Source organism: Harpia harpyja, chromosome 1 (assembly GCF_026419915.1).
Source record: "Harpia harpyja isolate bHarHar1 chromosome 1, bHarHar1 primary haplotype, whole genome shotgun sequence".
NCBI classification, from domain to species: Eukaryota; Metazoa; Chordata; class Aves; order Accipitriformes; family Accipitridae; genus Harpia; species Harpia harpyja.
In genome coordinates, this window is record NC_068940.1 from 101855467 (window position 1) to 101873053 (window position 17587).

The 17587-nt window shown below is 40.5% G+C and overlaps 1 protein-coding gene across 6 annotated transcripts in view; it reads left to right on the top strand.

The window, feature by feature from the left end:
- PRKAG2 (protein kinase AMP-activated non-catalytic subunit gamma 2) overlaps positions 1 to 17587 on the top strand; it is a 226489-nt gene that overhangs the window by 141926 nt on the left and 66976 nt on the right. For all 6 annotated transcript variants that reach the window (XM_052807182.1, XM_052807173.1, XM_052807189.1 and 3 more), the window contains one exon: positions 8395 to 8609. In XM_052807182.1, coding sequence (XP_052663142.1) covers positions 8395 to 8609 — 215 coding nt within the window. The remainder of the gene's footprint in view (positions 1 to 8394; positions 8610 to 17587) is intronic.

The following is a 17587-nucleotide window of genomic DNA, read 5'->3' on the forward strand; positions in this document are numbered from 1 at the left end:
TTTGCAGCTTTCTGTAACGGCAGGGGAGCATTTAACTCAGCTTGGCTCAAAACAGCAAAGAAAGCCTAGATAGGACAACTGAGGTTAATGTGGAAAGAGCTGTTAAAGGTTAGCTTTAGCAGCCAGACGTCTTTGCTAAAATAGAAAACAAAAGTTATTTCATTAAAGCCTCTGAACACAAAGTACTCTGTGAAAGTTTAAATGCCAGGTGGTGTATTAAGTAAATAAAGTAGCTCTGCTGTAGGCACTGTTTCTCACAGCAGCCGGCTCTAACCAGCACATAGTACAAGTGACCATGTGAATCTCTGCCATGTGATGTAGTGCTATGCCTGGCTAACGTGCTGATACGGGGCTGGGAAGTCAGAGGAGACTTTTCTTTCAGCAGTTATCAGTATGTTGATAAGGGCCAACTGTTGCACGTGGCTTATTTGCATGGATAGGCTTATGCTCATTAGTCATCTAGTTTGGATCAGAAAAAGAAACTCGCGGTTTGCACAAATGTCATGTGTCTTTCCAGCACAGTTTGAATGGAGGGATTGATTTTCATTTTAGTGACTTTTTAGATAGGTATCATAGTACTGCACAGTTAGCTTTTGTTATACCCCAGCAGTTACCCCCAGGCAGCAGTTGCAGAACGTCGTATCCCATTATCGGCGGTCCTGGGTTTGTGTACAGCAGGAGCCGTTTGGAAGGTGGCACTTGTCAACTCCTCTTGCTCTGCTCTCAGTGGCAGGACTGGAAAGTCAGCCAGGTGATTCAGAAAGTGAAAAGCTGGTATTTGCAAGCTTCTTGACCCCATGCTTTGTGGGTGATGGACACTCAGGAGGATGAAGCATTCTTTGCTCATGTGTGCTGCTTATAGAGATGCACGCCCAAACCTCCTCCTCCTGCTTCTTGTGGTTCTACAGGATGTTTCCCCATCGTGCTGTTACCTGCTGAGGATCACTGCTAATACTTTGCTCCTATCACTGGCACTTGTGCTGCCAAGGTATGTGTTGCCTGTGTTTCTGACAGTGTGTGCTGGCCACAGCCATATGGTGCCTGGTAAAGTCTTGGTGCTGAGTCTCTCGATGTAATTACCATGCTGAGCTAATTGCTCATGCCTGGCTCAGGTACTTATTCAGTGGCTGCCTCAACCATGACCAGGACCTCTTCATTTATCACCTGTCAAGCTGTCAAACAGCACTGGAATGTGCATTTGGCTGTCTCAAAAAAACCAAAACCCAAAAAAAGCCATTCTTTGCCATCAAGCTCGTGGGTGATCTCTGTTTCTTTGCTATGAGTTAGCTGTCCACAGTATTCTCTCCAGTATTTGCAAGACAAAGGAGAAAGGGTGGCAGAAAATCAGGAGTTAGAAGCCAGGCTGGAACCTTCCTGCCAATGAGAACTAGAAAAATCCCACTGGGAGGGATGCTCTACGCCAGGATTTCTGGTCTGTTGGCTGCATTTGGATCCCATGTATCTGTTGCTTTAAAAGCAACAAATTCATAATTGTATACATGTCTGGATCCTATGTACTACTTCCTGCAGCTTGCCTATAGCCCTAAGAGCCCAAGTTCACAGCCCTTGACAGCCACCTCTCTCCCGACCATCAAGCCCCCTGGTCAACTCACATACTCTGATAGAAATTTGTCTGCTGAATAAAGGAAAAATGCAAGTCTGTTGAAAACAGTCAATGCAAACCCCAAAGCGATGAAACTCATCTAGTTGTAGAGAGTAACTGTTAAGAACTAAGTGTGAAAACGCAGAGTCACTGTGGAGGTTTCAGTCTCAAAAAGGTGCTAAGCTTGGGAGGAGAGGGTAGAAACCGCCTGCAAGGATGCTTGTGCAGTGGGGCCAGGGGAGCTCTGCAGCGTATATCCCCCGTGGCTGGGAGCCTGTCGGACTGATCCAGCCTGACAGTGCAGAGGCGATGACTGCTTTGGTAACATATCCAGAACCTCGCAGCGCACCCTGAAGAGGCAAAACAACACAAAACCAAAACCTCGCAAGGCCTGCAAAGCCCCCTTTATCTGAGACTGGTGGTGTAGCCTGCTTGCTGTTCCCAGGTGGTGGGTATTTGAAAAGCTGCTCTAAGGAGATGAAATACTATTTCAGTTATGTTCCGTAAGCCATGCTGACATAACATGTCAAGTCTTTCCAGATTTGTCCAGTACATCTAACAAATGTAAGATAACCAACGTACGATTCTGGGCAAGGTGGAAGATCCTCTGACTAAGCAGCAGCGCAGGAGAAACCTGCAGTAAGCCCTTGAAAGGATGCAGCATTGGGAAGGTGTTTCTCCTCATCAGCCTTTCCTCATAAAGGGGCCTCGAGATCTTCAGAAAGAAGAACAGTTCTCAAAACTTTACTAATTAAACTCTTCAGCTCCTGATTTTCTCAGTTTTACAAGGAAAAGGTGTTAGTTGTTTAGGCATGTAAATAGACCACAAGTGGAGTAGAACAGGCTGAATCCTGGAAACTGATACGTCTTTGTCTTTGGTTTTACAAAGTGAAATAGCTTCTAAAGCAAAAGTTGGAGCTGTCAGGTTCAGGTATTTCTGTGGCTGAGACCACGTAAGGAGAGGTTTCCTTTACTATGTTTGAACTAATATAAAGGAAGTAGATTTTTACTGCAAAAATATACATTTCCCTGTGAAACTTTTCAGACAGTGTATCATATTTTAATGACTTAAAGGGTGTATTTTTCTCTTCCTTTGATTAATAAAAAAATCTGAAAGATGTTTTGGAAACAAGTAATCTTCCCATTGAATGGTGTACCAGCTACGTGAAAAGACATGGAGTTGTTTCAATAAGATTGAAACAAATGTGCTTACTAATGCAGCTAAGGTAGATGCTGCTCAGCCGGAACCAGGGAGCTTAGATGAAGGACTGGAAGGCCTGGCCATTATACAGGTGACGCTCTGTTGATCACAGATACAGGCTATATGCTTTGACAGTAGAAGCTATAGTTCTTGTAGGGCAGGAGGCATCCTGAATTGGTGTGTAAGTGAAAATGCTAGATACGGCAGGAAATTTCCTGGGCAGTATCTGTCATATTTTTTGCTACAAAACCTCAAGATTACTTTTCAGGCTTAATTTTATGTATTTTTTTTAAATTAACAGCTATTTTACAACATTTAGTGTCAATATCACCAGTACTATTTGAATAGAAACAGCCAGTAGCCATTTACCTGCTGATGGGTTCATAGTCTTATTGCCATTAAGTGGCATTAAACTTCATCTCACATAATTTGCATCAATTTGCTTATGTGTCAAAATTAACACAGTATTGTGTCTGAAGAGTGAATCAGCTTAATGAACAGTCGGCTCAACTCAGATTCACTTGTGCTGCTAACTACTTAAAATTCAGCAGCCACAGCCTGCCGCCTTCTCTGTTTTACTGCCAGCTGAAGAATGGAAATGAAAGGACAGTGTTGTCCTGGGAAGGAATCAGACAAAAAGAGTCACATGGAGCCACTGCAAATGGAAATTCCTTTTGTTTTTTTCTGAGAAGTTTCAGTCTAAATGGTAAATGAATATATCCCTATATATAAACTTGGAAAGCTATTTTAGCAACAGCTTTTATGTGTTAGCAATGGCATTATCTGCTTGATCGGGCACAGGTTTAGAGAATCCTGGTGTGATCCCTAGGAAGAGGTACACTGCAAAAGTGATTTGTATTTCATGGCCAGTAACTCTCACCACTTTTAGCAACTTCATCTTAAGCACACAAATAAAAAGGTAAAGTCTGAGAGCAGGCTGCTGGCTATATCCTTTGAGCCCTCAACAAGGGAGTGTGACTTTATTACGAACCACCTGAAGCCACCCTTTTGTAGAGGAGCATTAGCACATCCCTGCAATCCCTAGCAGCAGCATTTGTGGGCAGGTGGCTCCAAAGGTTCATGGGGGCGGGGGCTGTTTTTCTTTCTGGAAAAGGGCTGATATAAAAGGGAGGCTTTGGCAGGCATCACTGGGCTGTGAGCAGCATCCTTCCTCCCAGCAACCGCCAGATGCATCCTGCCAGGTCAGGCATGAAATGTAGGTGACAGAACTAATGTGGGTGTCACCCAGGGAATGTAGGAAATGTAGGAGGGCAGCCACCCTTCTTCCCTTGGGAGTACGCGAATGACAACGTAGCGCTTTATCCTTTCCTGTTATGTATCAGTAGAGGGCTGGTTTGGATCAGAATGCCCAAGTAGGTGGGTGGAGAACTTCATGCTGTGCAAAATAAGGGCTTTATTTAAAAGGAATAGTTGCAAATACCTAGAGAAACAAGTGAAAGCAGCAACATTATCTTGATGTGTTTGTGACCAACCAAATACCAGCCAGCGCTGCATGCTAACTTGGGCCAAAGCCGTGGGCTCTGCTCTTACAGCAGTACTTTCTCAGGACTCTTGCATCCAACCTGTGATGTGCAGCTAGATCCCAGCTAACGTTGCTCAAATACAGACACAGAACTGCATGCTGGGCCATCACTGCGTGCCATCAGAGACAACACTGTCACAGGGAGAAGGCAACTAGGGATAGCCCCATATTGCTCAAAATTAAGACTAGTGGTATTTAGTTCTGTTAGGATCTCACGTACATGTTCTGAATAGTTATACTATAATATAAAAGTTGTTTTACATTAATGCAATTTTGCACCATGTATGACTATATTCTTATGAATACTTATTCATATGCATATTCAATTATGCAAATGTTAGGACTTATGATTCACCAATTACGGAGACCACAAAGTTACCCTCTTTTTTCACTCTTGCTTTGTCCCCAGAAAGGAAATGCCAGGATGAATCAGAACAAAGCAAAACTCTCGGACTGCTTTAAAACTGGACAGGGACGATGAATAGAAAACATAGGACAAAACCTTGTGTTAGCCAGTGACACAGTAACTGATCTGCTAGATTTTTTCTCTTTTATTTTTTGGTCTAAAATTCTTGGGTTTTGTTACAGAAAAAGGAAGAGCTATTTAGATTCTCAACATGAAAAGATCACATTTCATTATGCATTTCATTGTCTGATGAAAGAAACATTAGCATAGGAGATAATTACTTACCATATCAGTTCATCTTGTTACCAGAACCAATAGATTTTGCAGCCAATCTCAAAGATTGTTTTCCAAAATCCTACATACATATTGAATTTTTTCAGCTTCATTATAGAAGACTCTAGAATTGTTGGCTAGTTTTCACTGCTTAATTGTTTTATACATACTTTCTCCAAAATGAACTATTTTCATCCATGGGATATAGCTGTATTTTGTATCTTCAATGGACTCCTTTTGTAGTAGAACAGAGCAACTACTGCACATACATATGACGATATATTTACACCAATGCTGCCTGTTCAGGTGGCAGTCCAATATGATTCAAGTTAATACAGATTTCTGTTACTCCTGAACTGATTTTGGTCTGGGTATATATTACAGATTTTCATTCTTTTATGTGGCAGGCTTTTATAAAATCCTTTGTAGGGTTAAGGATGTTGAGCTGTATCACAGCAGCCAAAAGTCTTTTGTTTTAATAATCATAAAAATAACATTTCCTATGGGATTATTCTTTCAATCTCAGTATTGTACAAATGTAAATAACATAGATACCACAATAATGCTATGAGGTGGGCTTTTAAATACCAAAGATTGAAAAGCTTAATTACATAATTTAATCAAATACCCTGCAAAATAATTATAATTTTCCCTCCACCTCTGTGCAGCAGCTGAGTCATGGAAAAATTGAATCTCAAATATATTAGGGTGTGCCTGATGGTGAGTACTTTATGTTTTAAGTGCCTACTTGAAACAGTCAGTTCTAAGGCTCAGAGTGCTCCCAGGAAAGTTGCTGGAGTCACAGATGCTCTTCATCCGTAAAAACTCATGACAAGTGTCCAAGGCTGGCACCGAAAAGGAGATTCACCACCAGTGAATTTTCTTATAAAATGGAAACCACGCTGTCTGTCCTGGCTGTGCTGTTACACATCTATAATGAGGTGGCAATAGTTTTCATAGGATGTAAGAGATGTTACTTCCTTGGTCTCCTTTGATCCTCACCGTCCTGTGTCCTATAGATGTCCTCTATACTTGGCAGGCCAGCCTTGTTAGGAGAGTGAATATGTGGTTTCCTTATGCCTGGTAATAGCTCTTTTGGCAGAGCTTGTTGATACTGGAAATGGTTTTTGTAGACTTGCTGAATACATTAGCGCACAGTGAACACATCCCACCAGCAAGACTTTAAGGTCTAATGGTGTTTTTCTCCCTTTTTGTGGTTTTACATTCGCATCAATTACAGCCACCATCCACCTCAAACCCCAATCTGAGTGCTCAGGAAACATCTGTACATCCATAAAAACACAGAAGAGCATCTTCCCCAGAACTGTTTATCTAAATTTGTCTGTAAGCAAAAACTGAACAGGCAAGTTAGGTGTCCTTTTAATCCTTCAAGATGTGGAACACTCCAGTCCACTGAAATCAGCAGAAGTTGAGGACATTCAAAATACCAGGGTTATTCTTCTTGCCTCACCCCATGGCATGTCACATTAGCCAACGTCTATATCTGCCTACAACACCCAGTCTCCACTGGATCTGTGGTTATTGCTGCTTGGTTGGCAGAGCTGCAGGTCTCTTTATGAAATGAAGGGGAAGTCCATGGAGGGCAGCTGCAATTCTGGAACAGGACTGAAGAGAGGGACTGAGTAGGGGGTCCTTTTTGATTCCAGCAAAGCTAAAATTTTTCAGTGAGAGTTAGGATTTTCTTTGAAAGAAATAAACGCATTACACTGCACCACTAAAACCACTACAAATAAAACACATTAGAGCCTAATTATTTTGCAGGTTTCTTGATGAGTGATTCTATTCTCTTAAAGTTAATTCTCTTCTATGTACAAGCCATCAAGAAAGGTTGTTTTCAATGAAGAATGACAGCTAAAGAACAGTTACCTAAATTCCTCCTTAATTCCTTTAATCATATGGTAACTCTTCCCCAGGTATGTCAGGAGTGATAGTTTCTTAAAGTAATAGATCCCTCCCCGAGTTGTTGGATTTCTAGTCTTCTGAGTCTAGCATCTTAGTTATTACTGAGTTTTATTCTTACTTTCCATCAATACAAAGTTTTCTTTGAAAATGCTGTCTGTGAGGTAAAATGTGACACTGAGAGGTAATGAGTATAAAGTGAGTTGTACTAATGCACTTTACCCCGGGTTGGAAGGAAGGACCAGTAGAGGCTGCGTGTACACCAGTGCAAAGCTTTTGAATGGGAAAAAATCTCTGGTGCAAAAATCTCCGGTGGAGCCTTGAAAGCTCACACCGAGAAGATGAGCTAGACTTATCATGAAGATGCATTATCATGTTCTCAAACACTTTTTTGGGTGGCTTGGGATTTTATGCTTATTAAATGCTATCTTATCTGCTCTCTTTCGATGGAGAAGTCCTCTCTGGACTAACTGATCATCTGCACAAATCTCTGGAAGTACAAGAAGTGAACCAAATTCAGAGATCATATAGCCCACTTAAAATATGTAGCTCTGTTCAGCCTTATAGTTTTTATGCATTTAAGTCTGTCCTGATTTATGCTGGCATAAGAGAATCATCCTTTGTTTGCTGACGTACATATAGATATAACAGGAAACACAGATGTTGTAACTTGAATTTTCTAATTGGTTGTAGATGTCTGCTGTTTCTTAAATGGATAATAAATATAGCTTAAATGATCTGTTTGATTACAATTCAGAACTGCCCTAAGAACGTAACCAAAAATACAGCTGGGGTAGATAACACGTGTCAAATAAAAACAGGATGCTCACAAGAGAAATGATCTGCTGCTGATATTGATTTTCAGCAAAAGATATGAATAATCTTTCTCCTCAAGGGCTGCTGAAAACAATTCTAGTTTGTATAAAGGCATTGCCAAGAGCCTTATAGAAAGCAGACTGAGGCTCATGGGAAATATGCCCTGTTTCGTTTCACCTCTGCTCCTAATTTTATTCTAACTGCTGGCTGAGATACTGTTAAAATAATGAAAGAGAAGAAAAAGCAACCATTAAAGCTCTTGAGCCATTTGCCATGAGATAGAGGTAATCCCAAGACTCACAGGAGTATTAAAATTATAACAATAAAGTAATACCAGTGCTGAGGATCATTTTAGAAATAAGCAATCAGACAGGAGGTTAATACAACACGAATCTCCAGCACTCTTGTCTTGCCACTTGGCCTCCCCGTAAATGGATCAGACTGTTCAACCAGTTGAATGATTAAAAGAGTTTTAAAGGCAAGGCAGAGCAATTCCCTTTGATAAACGAGGAGGTGAGATACATACTTTTAATCTGGGGAAATGTGATGCAAAAATACAGGTTCACTGTAAAGCTGAGATTTCTGTCTGCTTTTCTTCTGAACTGATCTTTGGTAATTATTCTTGTCTACAGCCTCCGGCCTCTCCTCTTCTCCATCTACCCCAACACAAGTGACCAAGCAGCCCACGTTTCCTCTTGAATCCTACAAGCATGAGCCTGAGAGACTAGAAACACGGATTCACTGTTCTTCACCTCCAGACACAGGGCAGAGATTTTCTTTGCCTCCATCTCAAAGTGCAGCCAAGCCTCCTATCATGACACCAGCTCCCTGTGCTACCTCAAAACCAGTAAGTAAAGCATGTGTCCAGTTTTCCACTGGGAAATGTACAGGGTTGTGTGTTAACTGTTTCTTGTATTACAACTGGTGGGCTAGAGCATGTATGTCCATACTGTGGAACAGAACGAGAACAATGTCATGGGCCTTTTACTTCAGACTTGTCTCAGCTTTCCCAGTATTCAGCTGACAAGGCACTAGGACTCCAAAGGTGGTAGCTCCCCTTCGGATTTACCCAAATAGGAACTCATTTTTGCACTATTCTCAAACAAGTTTTGCAGTAGCTATGGATCCCAGCATACACTGCTGAGATGCCACTTTAGAGAAGGATAAAATTTTATTTAGGATGGTCTTTTATCTCCCTTACGAAAAGCTGATGAGAGAACTAGCAGCCAAGGAGAGCACATCAAAAAGAAATTCACAGTATGAGCTGCAGGGGTTCTGAGTTCCAGCTGCCTCTGGAGTTTGAGATGACTGAGACAGCTGGTGTCTAATGGCACTAGTTGCTATCACACCTCCTGCCCCAGCTCAGAGAGTAGAGAAAGAAGGGCAGCACTACCGGGGTATTTATCCAGCCCCCCACGTAGTAGAGGTGACTTCATAAGAGTGGTTTCTTCAGCTCCTAGGAATGCATGAACTCAGCAGTTCCTGGGAATACATGAACTCCAACCTCTGATACTCCCCACCGCAACATCCGCGCTGCATGCCGTTGTGCCTCCTCCCCTCTCCCTCGGCCAGCCTAAGCCTCAGAGGCATCGGTCGTCTTCTTTTCTTTTCTTTTCTCCTCTGCTTTTTTGCTCCTTCTTTCTCTTCTGTGTTAATTCCTTTGCATTGACTGTATCTTTCTGTTTACTGTTCCCCTGCCTCATGGAACTAGCAGACTGTGATCTGTCACCAGAGTTAATTACCCTGCATGTGTCTTTCCCAGATTTTCTTCTTAATTTTTTTCCCTCAGAATATAAAATCTTTGACATTTTCTGTATCTAGAAATCTAGACCTGTAAAGGACATAAAGGTTCATGAGGTCTGTTTCCCTGTTGAACGACTACAAGTTCTGTTTCATTCCAGTTCTTAGTAATTTATTTAAAAGCGGGAAGTTTCCTCCCACTTGCCCATGGGAAAGCTGTTCCAGGATCTGAATATGCTAACATAGCAATCCCAAAACCCTTTTGCTTTTGTGTTAGGTACCTCCACAGTAGCAGCAGCCGTTCTTATGCTGAAAGTGTTTAGGTACTGGATCGGTGTTCACATACTACTTTCAAGTCTTTCACACACATCCAGTAAAACACATGCCCTATTTTGGGGACCCTTTCTGTAAAGGTTAGGAAGTCTCTGATTTTCAACCGATTTTTTTCATGGACAAGTTATGACCATTTGCTCTTATAATCAATAGCCATTTTCATTCATTGTTTGTTACATCCTGTTGTACCTGTAGCCAACCTTTGTTTTTCTAGATTAAGCAAGCCAAACTCTCCCTACAAAATACAGACTTTCTGTTCTGCTGCTATGCAAAAGTAAATAATTAAAGTATTAAATAAAATTAATCCTACATTGATAGTTAGGCAACTCCAGCAGTAACTTTTCTCCAGCCAACTCACTGCCTTTCTATGTAAGTAGTAGTCTTGGGATACATAAATTATGAAACTCAAAGGCTTGTAGGACACAAAAATATTTTTGGTACGTTTCAGTCAATATCAGCCATATTATTTGCATATGCATGTATTCATGTTAGGCAGCTACAGAGGAGTCTTTCGTGCCTATTAGAATAGAAATGGGGAAACAACATAATCTTAGCACATTCCACTGACTAAAAGACTGAAAAGTTTGTTTTGTTTTTAATTATTTGCTGATTTGGAAAATATGAAGTTGAGTAGAAGATGCCAGAATAAAGAAACAGAATTCTCAGCAAATATTTATCAACTGTTGTGTTTGTATATATGTACAAGAGAGAATCTGGATGGAAACTCAGTATGTCTGACTCAAATATTTCTTGTTCAGAAGATACAGTAATACATAGGATGTATAGCACCTGATTATCTTTGTTTTGTACCCTCTGTACTCATTTATATCTGAGAACAGTGAGTGTGCAGGGCTGCTAGTGAATCATTAGTTTTTTGGTTTACTTGGGAACAAATGTCAGCAGCTACAGATCTGTGAGGAACAGAGGATGTTTAATTCTCGACAGAAACCAGACAGAGAGATTTGCCATGCTCTTCTAGTAGGAGAAACTGCTAGAGAAGAGAAAGGCTAAGTTTCTGCAGAAGGGCATGAATCTGAAGCTGGTGGGTGTTCACTCAGGACTGTTGTGTCTTTTGATCCCTGTAAGTTATTTACCTAGCATTCCTTTACAAATATGACAGCAGTAGACCAACATTCTTAATTTGAGTACTGTATTTCAAAGATTTATTCTGAGCTGTGTGTTAATAAATACATTTTCATAATGCACATGCCATAAACAAATCTGTAAAAGGCAAACTCAAATTCTTGTTTACTTAGATCACCATTTCTTGGCATAACAATTCCAAGTATCTTAAAAACACACTATAAATTATATGATAAATGGTTTCATAGTGGCCATGCTGTTACATGATCAGTTTAATGACAGGGAAGCTTCTATGTTGACTTATGAAACGAGAAGTTGACTCTTACCTACAGGGTTCTGTCAACTTAAATCTCATTTACTTATTACATTGTTTAACTAGTGATGATAATATGTGAGATCCCAGGACTATTCTAAATGATTCACGATTGCTATATATATTGCAGTAGCAAAGAGGAACCCTTGGACCCAGACCCGGAATTATTATTAAAAAAACCCACAGAACAGCAGATAACTATAGGAAGGTGCAGTATCAGGACTTGGAACTAATCTTAGCCCATTTTTATAATTAACTGCATTTGAAGCTGATTGTGTACTTGTTTTCTATATGTCTGAGACTGTGGCGCAGAATGGTTAAATCTGTTCAGCAAGAGAGAAGGCATGGAGGAAAGAATAAAAATATTTATTTCCCAGCAGATGTAATCAAAACCTTTCATGTTTTAGTAGCACTTGCAACAGTGTATGTTTTGATGTGATTTTTAAGCCTTAGATTCTGGTGAGGGGGATAAAAAGTGGGAGACAGTTCCTGACAGAGGGAGATCCTCCTTCAGTGAGTATCATCTCAACACAGTATACAAACCTCAGCAATTAACCTCATGCTAAATGGATGTCTGTGATAATCACTAAGGTCTGGATTTATCCCACCTAACTTTAGAAACCTATCTGAGCTGCTTAAGTTGGGAGTATAGTAGCTCTAGTTGTCTCCGTATCCCACACGGAGGCATTTGCAGGGGATGAATCAGATCTTCAGCCTTTTGCGCTGACTACAAAGGGAGTGACTGCAGGTGTTGCATTTCTAACTGAGGCACTTGTTGGGTGCCGAAAGCTAGATGTGATGAGGCTGTGACACACTATTGCAGCAGCTCTTACAGGTTTTCCTCTGGGTGTGTAGCTGTTCCTAGTGGTTGAGTTAGAAGGTTATAATGAGAAATTCAGCTGATAAGAGATCAAAGCTATACCAAAAGATTATTGTGCACTGCATTAAATGGGGAAGGAGCAATTTGATTTTTCATAGTATAGTTCATGACTCTGTACTTTGGCCTTGTGTTGTTTGGACTGTGTAACCTTCAGGCAGTAAGTGGTAAATGATAACTCTTCTCTTATGTGACATTACTAACTGTGAAAGGAATGTAGAGAGGTTGCAAATTCAGTAACGAACATGTTTGCCCTGTTTCCGCTTTGCCCGTATTTTAAAGTGGAATGTAGTATGTTGAGCTTAATGTGGTTGTATTCTTTTCATTTCATCCTTTCTTCTTCTACTGATGCATAAGTCACTGTGAAAACAGCAGTATTGCCTGTCTCCTGCAAACACAAGCATTTTTGTGGTACATCATTTCCTGGCCTTTATGGGTTTCCCCTTTCCCAGCATGAGAGGAGTCCAAGCCAGAGAAAGAAGATGCTAGCTCCAAACTGAGGAGTTGCCTTTGAGTTCTCTTTTGGTGAAAAACAGGGTTGGGGCTTCCTCTGCTCAGAAGTGACAAAGCCAGATCATGCTTACAAATGGCCCTTTCCATATGATTGTGTAGTTAACCACTGTTCTCCAAATAACTTCTGAGCCAAGTGATTTCCCAGAACGTTCTTAAAAAGAGGGCATCTCAGCCAAAAGGTAGTCTGAGACTTACTCTAAGCTTGTGTGAGCAAGTCCTGTTAAAACTGCAGATATAGCACTCGGGAGGGACTGAAAGAGTCCGGTCTGTATTCATTTTACACAGTCCTTGCTGCTCCAGCATATGGAAAAGGAGAGACGTAATGTACAGCTGGGACTTTCTTCCAGTCCTAGCTACAGAGAGGGAAATAAGATTGTTTCTGCAGCTACCTGCTTGTTAAACAGTAGCACTTCCCTGCAAGGCTATTCATGCTGTTTCTTAGCCAAAATGTAGTAAACTCAAAACCAGGGCTGTTAACTTGTTCAGCGTGAAAGGCTATTACATCACACCCTGCTGCTGGCAAGGAGCCTGGGAACCAGGATATGTGCAGCAGGTCCTTCAGTTTGGCTCTTTCCAAAAAGCCATGCCACCTATCAGAGCTCCATAATCTAGCTGGCTGATTAAAGAGATTTAAATCTGATGAAGAGAACAGAAAAGTGTTCTTTGATTCTGATGCTGTCTTTAAAAAAAAAAAAAAACAAAGGCACAGGCTGGGAAAAAAGGAATCCAGTCTGCAAATGTACAAGAACTCCCTATTTCAGCATTCATGTGGTTTAAGGCAGTATATTAGAGTGCCAAGACATCACTGTGATTCAGCTTTGATTTAGACCACAGTAAACTGATCACATGAACCAGAAAGGCTGTCATTTACCAGTGAAGAAAGCTCTTGCAGCATTGTTATGTCCAGGCTAGTTTTAAGTGCCGTAATACCAGCACTCCTTTTGGGAGACAGATCTGTTCTCTACTAGATCCTATGGGCTGTAACAAGCTATCATTATTTAAACATTTCTCTCTACTGGAACTGTTGCTGTCCACATGAAAGTGTGTTTAATGTAAAAATGGTATATATTTGTCCAACAGTTGGCATGTATCTAATATAGTTGCAAACCTAGTAAAGGAATAACTGATGAACTATGTAACAATTACATACAATATTAAAGGGAAAATGTTTTGAGCCCACCTGATTTGATTTCAGTCTCCTTTGACAGAGCATCACGGTAGCTCCACTGAATTGAATATAGGCTCACAGGAGAATTACTTAATATGGTTAGAAAGTCCGTAGTGTGATTCAGTGGGACATAAAGAATAAATGAACCAGTAAACTCATTTGGAACTAAACATCACAAAAATAGAAAGCTTCAGCTATACCACACTACTTCTCTTAATTACAGCTCCCATTTTATTAATATTCTGTTTTCCCGCTTCACCTTCTCCCTATTAGTCATATCTTTTGTATCACATTTGGTATTTTCCTTCCCTTTTAGTATTTAAAATATGCAACAAAAATCTTACTATCCATTTTCTACTGGTTAATTTGCTTTTTTTAAAGCTACTTATTTGGTTTAGAAGAAAAAATGTCCAGTCACGCCCTCCTGAAACATTGGTTTCCTAATGTATTTGTATTCTTGTTTTGCAGTGTTCAGATTCGTGGCAATCAATCTTAGGATGCAGAGAAATTGTACTGCATAAAGATGATTTTTTCTGCCCTAAGGAAATGTGTGTCTGTGTCAGCTTGTGGCTTTTTCTGCAGCCACAGAGATAATTTGATCAACTATCTATGGATTCACTCAGTGGACAATTTATTTTAATGGCATAAAGTCCTACAACTCCTGTTCCTCCTAGTCCTAGATCAAAAGGAGAAAGGCTAGGTGGAAAAGATGAATAGCCAGAATGCTGAGTCCAATCAATTCCCAGCTGCTTTGCCAGCTCTCATAAGGCTATAAGTAGCTAAGGCAATTAAAACTAGAGCATCTATGAGTCTTTTTTAAGATACACATTGGCCAAAATCATGACCCCAGCATCCTGAAGACAGAGTTAGTGGCTTAAAGCTAAGTTACTTTTATCACCGTAAGTCCTGCACTATGCATGGTATAAAAAGGCTAAACCTAGGGATCTGGCCTCATGTGTCTACATAAATAGATATCTTTTGAATAAGTAACATGACATAAAGAGGGTGCTTTAAGATTGACAGCCTGGTTTTACCCATTGAACTGATTTCTTATGGCACAGTTTATTTCTGAATTTTGGACTTGTTAATTTAATAAGCATCCTGTTATTTTGCTAGAAGATTGGAACTTCTCATAAGAGTAAGCTCTATTAGTGATTAGAAGCCAGATACATACTCTTTGATTTAATGTAAAGCTGCAGCTTAATATAGGATCTCTGACAATTTCTTACCAGCTACATCTGGGCAATTTTGGAACACAAAAATTATTTACCATCTAGGCTGTTTATTCACAAAGCAGTAGGGATTAGAGACCAAGGTCCTTCCATGAGAATGGAGGAAAGATGCACAGTTTTGAACCTGTTCTGTTGCACCATGCCTGCTTATGTATCGGACTACAGTGAAAATACAGCTAAGAATAAGCAAAAAATGCTTATGGAAGGGAACTCTACGAATTCCTCGCCATCTTCATCTCTCTTAGCCTGGTTTTGTCTATATTGTATTTTTAGATACACTGACTTTAATGACTAACAGAGCTTCAAAGAATGTAAAAAGCTGGCTGATACCAAAAGGAAATGGACTACGTAAAGCAGTGATACTCCTTTCTCACTTCCTCACAATGTTCCCCAGTCCCTTCCTCTGACTGGATGAAATAAACTGTTGGAAGTTTGGAGAAATAAAGGGGACATCACAAACAACACTCGCTTCTGTACGGCTTCTTGCCTCCAGCTTTCATATTTTATAGTGTCACTACCTGCTTGTGCATGAGGAGAGCAATACAGCTCTAAAAATACAGCTTGTGTCTGTGTTTTTTTCTTTTAAGATCACAATCATGCAAGTTTGGCCATTTGAAAGTCAGCTGCATGGGCTGCTGACTCAGAAGAGGACTAGATACCATCTTGGCAGCAGCTTGGAAAAATGTTTCCATTGTGCTAGTGAAATGAATGCAAAATATTTATTCTTTGAGCTTGTTCACAACAGCACTCTCAGCTGGAACTGAGGGTGGGGCCATGTGGAAGACATTTGTAGGAAGACAATAATGATTTGTACAGTGCCCAAGGTAGGCATAATCTTATTTTATGATTAACAAAGGACAAGGCTCCTACCATATGGGGCTTATAAGCTGAAGTGTAAACCAGTGAAGTAATCAACAGAGAATAAAAGAGAAAAGGTAACGGAGGCAGAATGTCACCAAAAGAGGAGGAGGGGGCAGAATTCAAGAGAGGAGGTTTTAATTTAGTCTTTTTGCATGTTTAGGGCTACAGTAAATTGCCAGTGATAAGGTTAATACCTTAGACTTTTGAAATTTTTATCTGTCATACTTTTCACTTATAACTGCACAAGCCAGGGCATCTGCAGTATGTAGAAAGTCTTCTTCCTTGTACCTTAGAACAAAAAGTTACTAATTGCTATTTTGTGGTATATGAGCACATATGATTCAGGCAGAAAAATAAACATGATTCTTGCCCTGAGGACCTTATTGTCCAAGAGCCTGATCTAGCAAAACAGGCTAGGCAAATTCTAAAACCATAAGAAAGCATTGGCTTAAACAGGATCGTTCCTAAGCACTACTTCCAGTATATGCTTGCCAAATAGATTTTAAGTGTAGCCATAACATAGCTAGCAATGACAGAAGGCATTGAAGAAAGGTAACCTGAAGGTTACAGCACTGAGTTTGGTTGAGGTTGCTATGTATTTATGTTGCTGAATCTCAGGTGCTGTTTTGTTTTGGTTAATGTCAGTGTGATGATGGCCTTGATCCAGGAAAGCACTTTAATGTGTGCTTAATTTTAAGTATATTGGTAGTCCTGCTGGAGTCAACAGTACTACAGCACTTAAAGCTATGTGCATGCCAAGTCACATTGCTGGATCAGGGTCTTTTTGTACAATTTTTATTGTCTATTAAAACACAAATGACTAGCAGAAGTACTGAAGATGAGAAAGGAAGCTGATGGACAGACAGAAGATGGAAAAAAGAGTTGGGTAAAACATTAAAGGTTCAGAAAAGACTAAGTGAGGGAAAGAGCTTGGGAATCAGAAGAGAGCTCCTGGCGACAATCGAAAATAGCTAATCACTGAGTGGCAGGGAGAGCAGCAGGTGCAAGATCGCTATCTGCCTGCTGTTGTGTGTTTGGCCTTTCAAGCTTTGGGTGTTGGGATTGTATTTACTTGGAAACATTCGTGGCGTGTACTACCTCAGGATCCAGCTCCTTACATAAATGGAAACAGCTATTGATGAAGACATGGCTTATGAAAGAAGACAAAAGATTCCTCTCCTACCCCTTTCCCTTAAGCATGCTGATAATGACTGCATAAGAGTACATCCCAACAGACCTCTTGCACACAAGGACAGGATGCTGCCAAAGCTGATTTCTTAGGGAGCACTGTGAGGAATAGTTTCCACGGAGAGTGCACAACTTTCTTTCCTGGAATATGTCTTCAGAAAAAGACAGCAAGATGCCACCAAGCATGGCTATGGTACAGAAGGACATAATACGAACTGGTGACCAAGTAGTTTCTTCCACCATCCAAGATTTTACAGGTATAGAGGTTATATTTTGAAGAAAAGGATGCCTTCCTCAACCTTCCTTCTTTTTCTCATGGCCTCAAGCATTTAGCTGTCGCTGTTTTAGAGAAGAAATCTTAGAATTCAAAGAGCGTTTCAGTTGCAAAGTCATTAAGGAAAGCAAGAATTTAAAAAGGAGAATAATATAGTGCCAGTAGCTGGGAATGCTTTGGAGATCAGAGAGAGCTGGCTGCCACCATCTGCCCTAGCAGAGATCACTCCTGCAACTCTAAGTC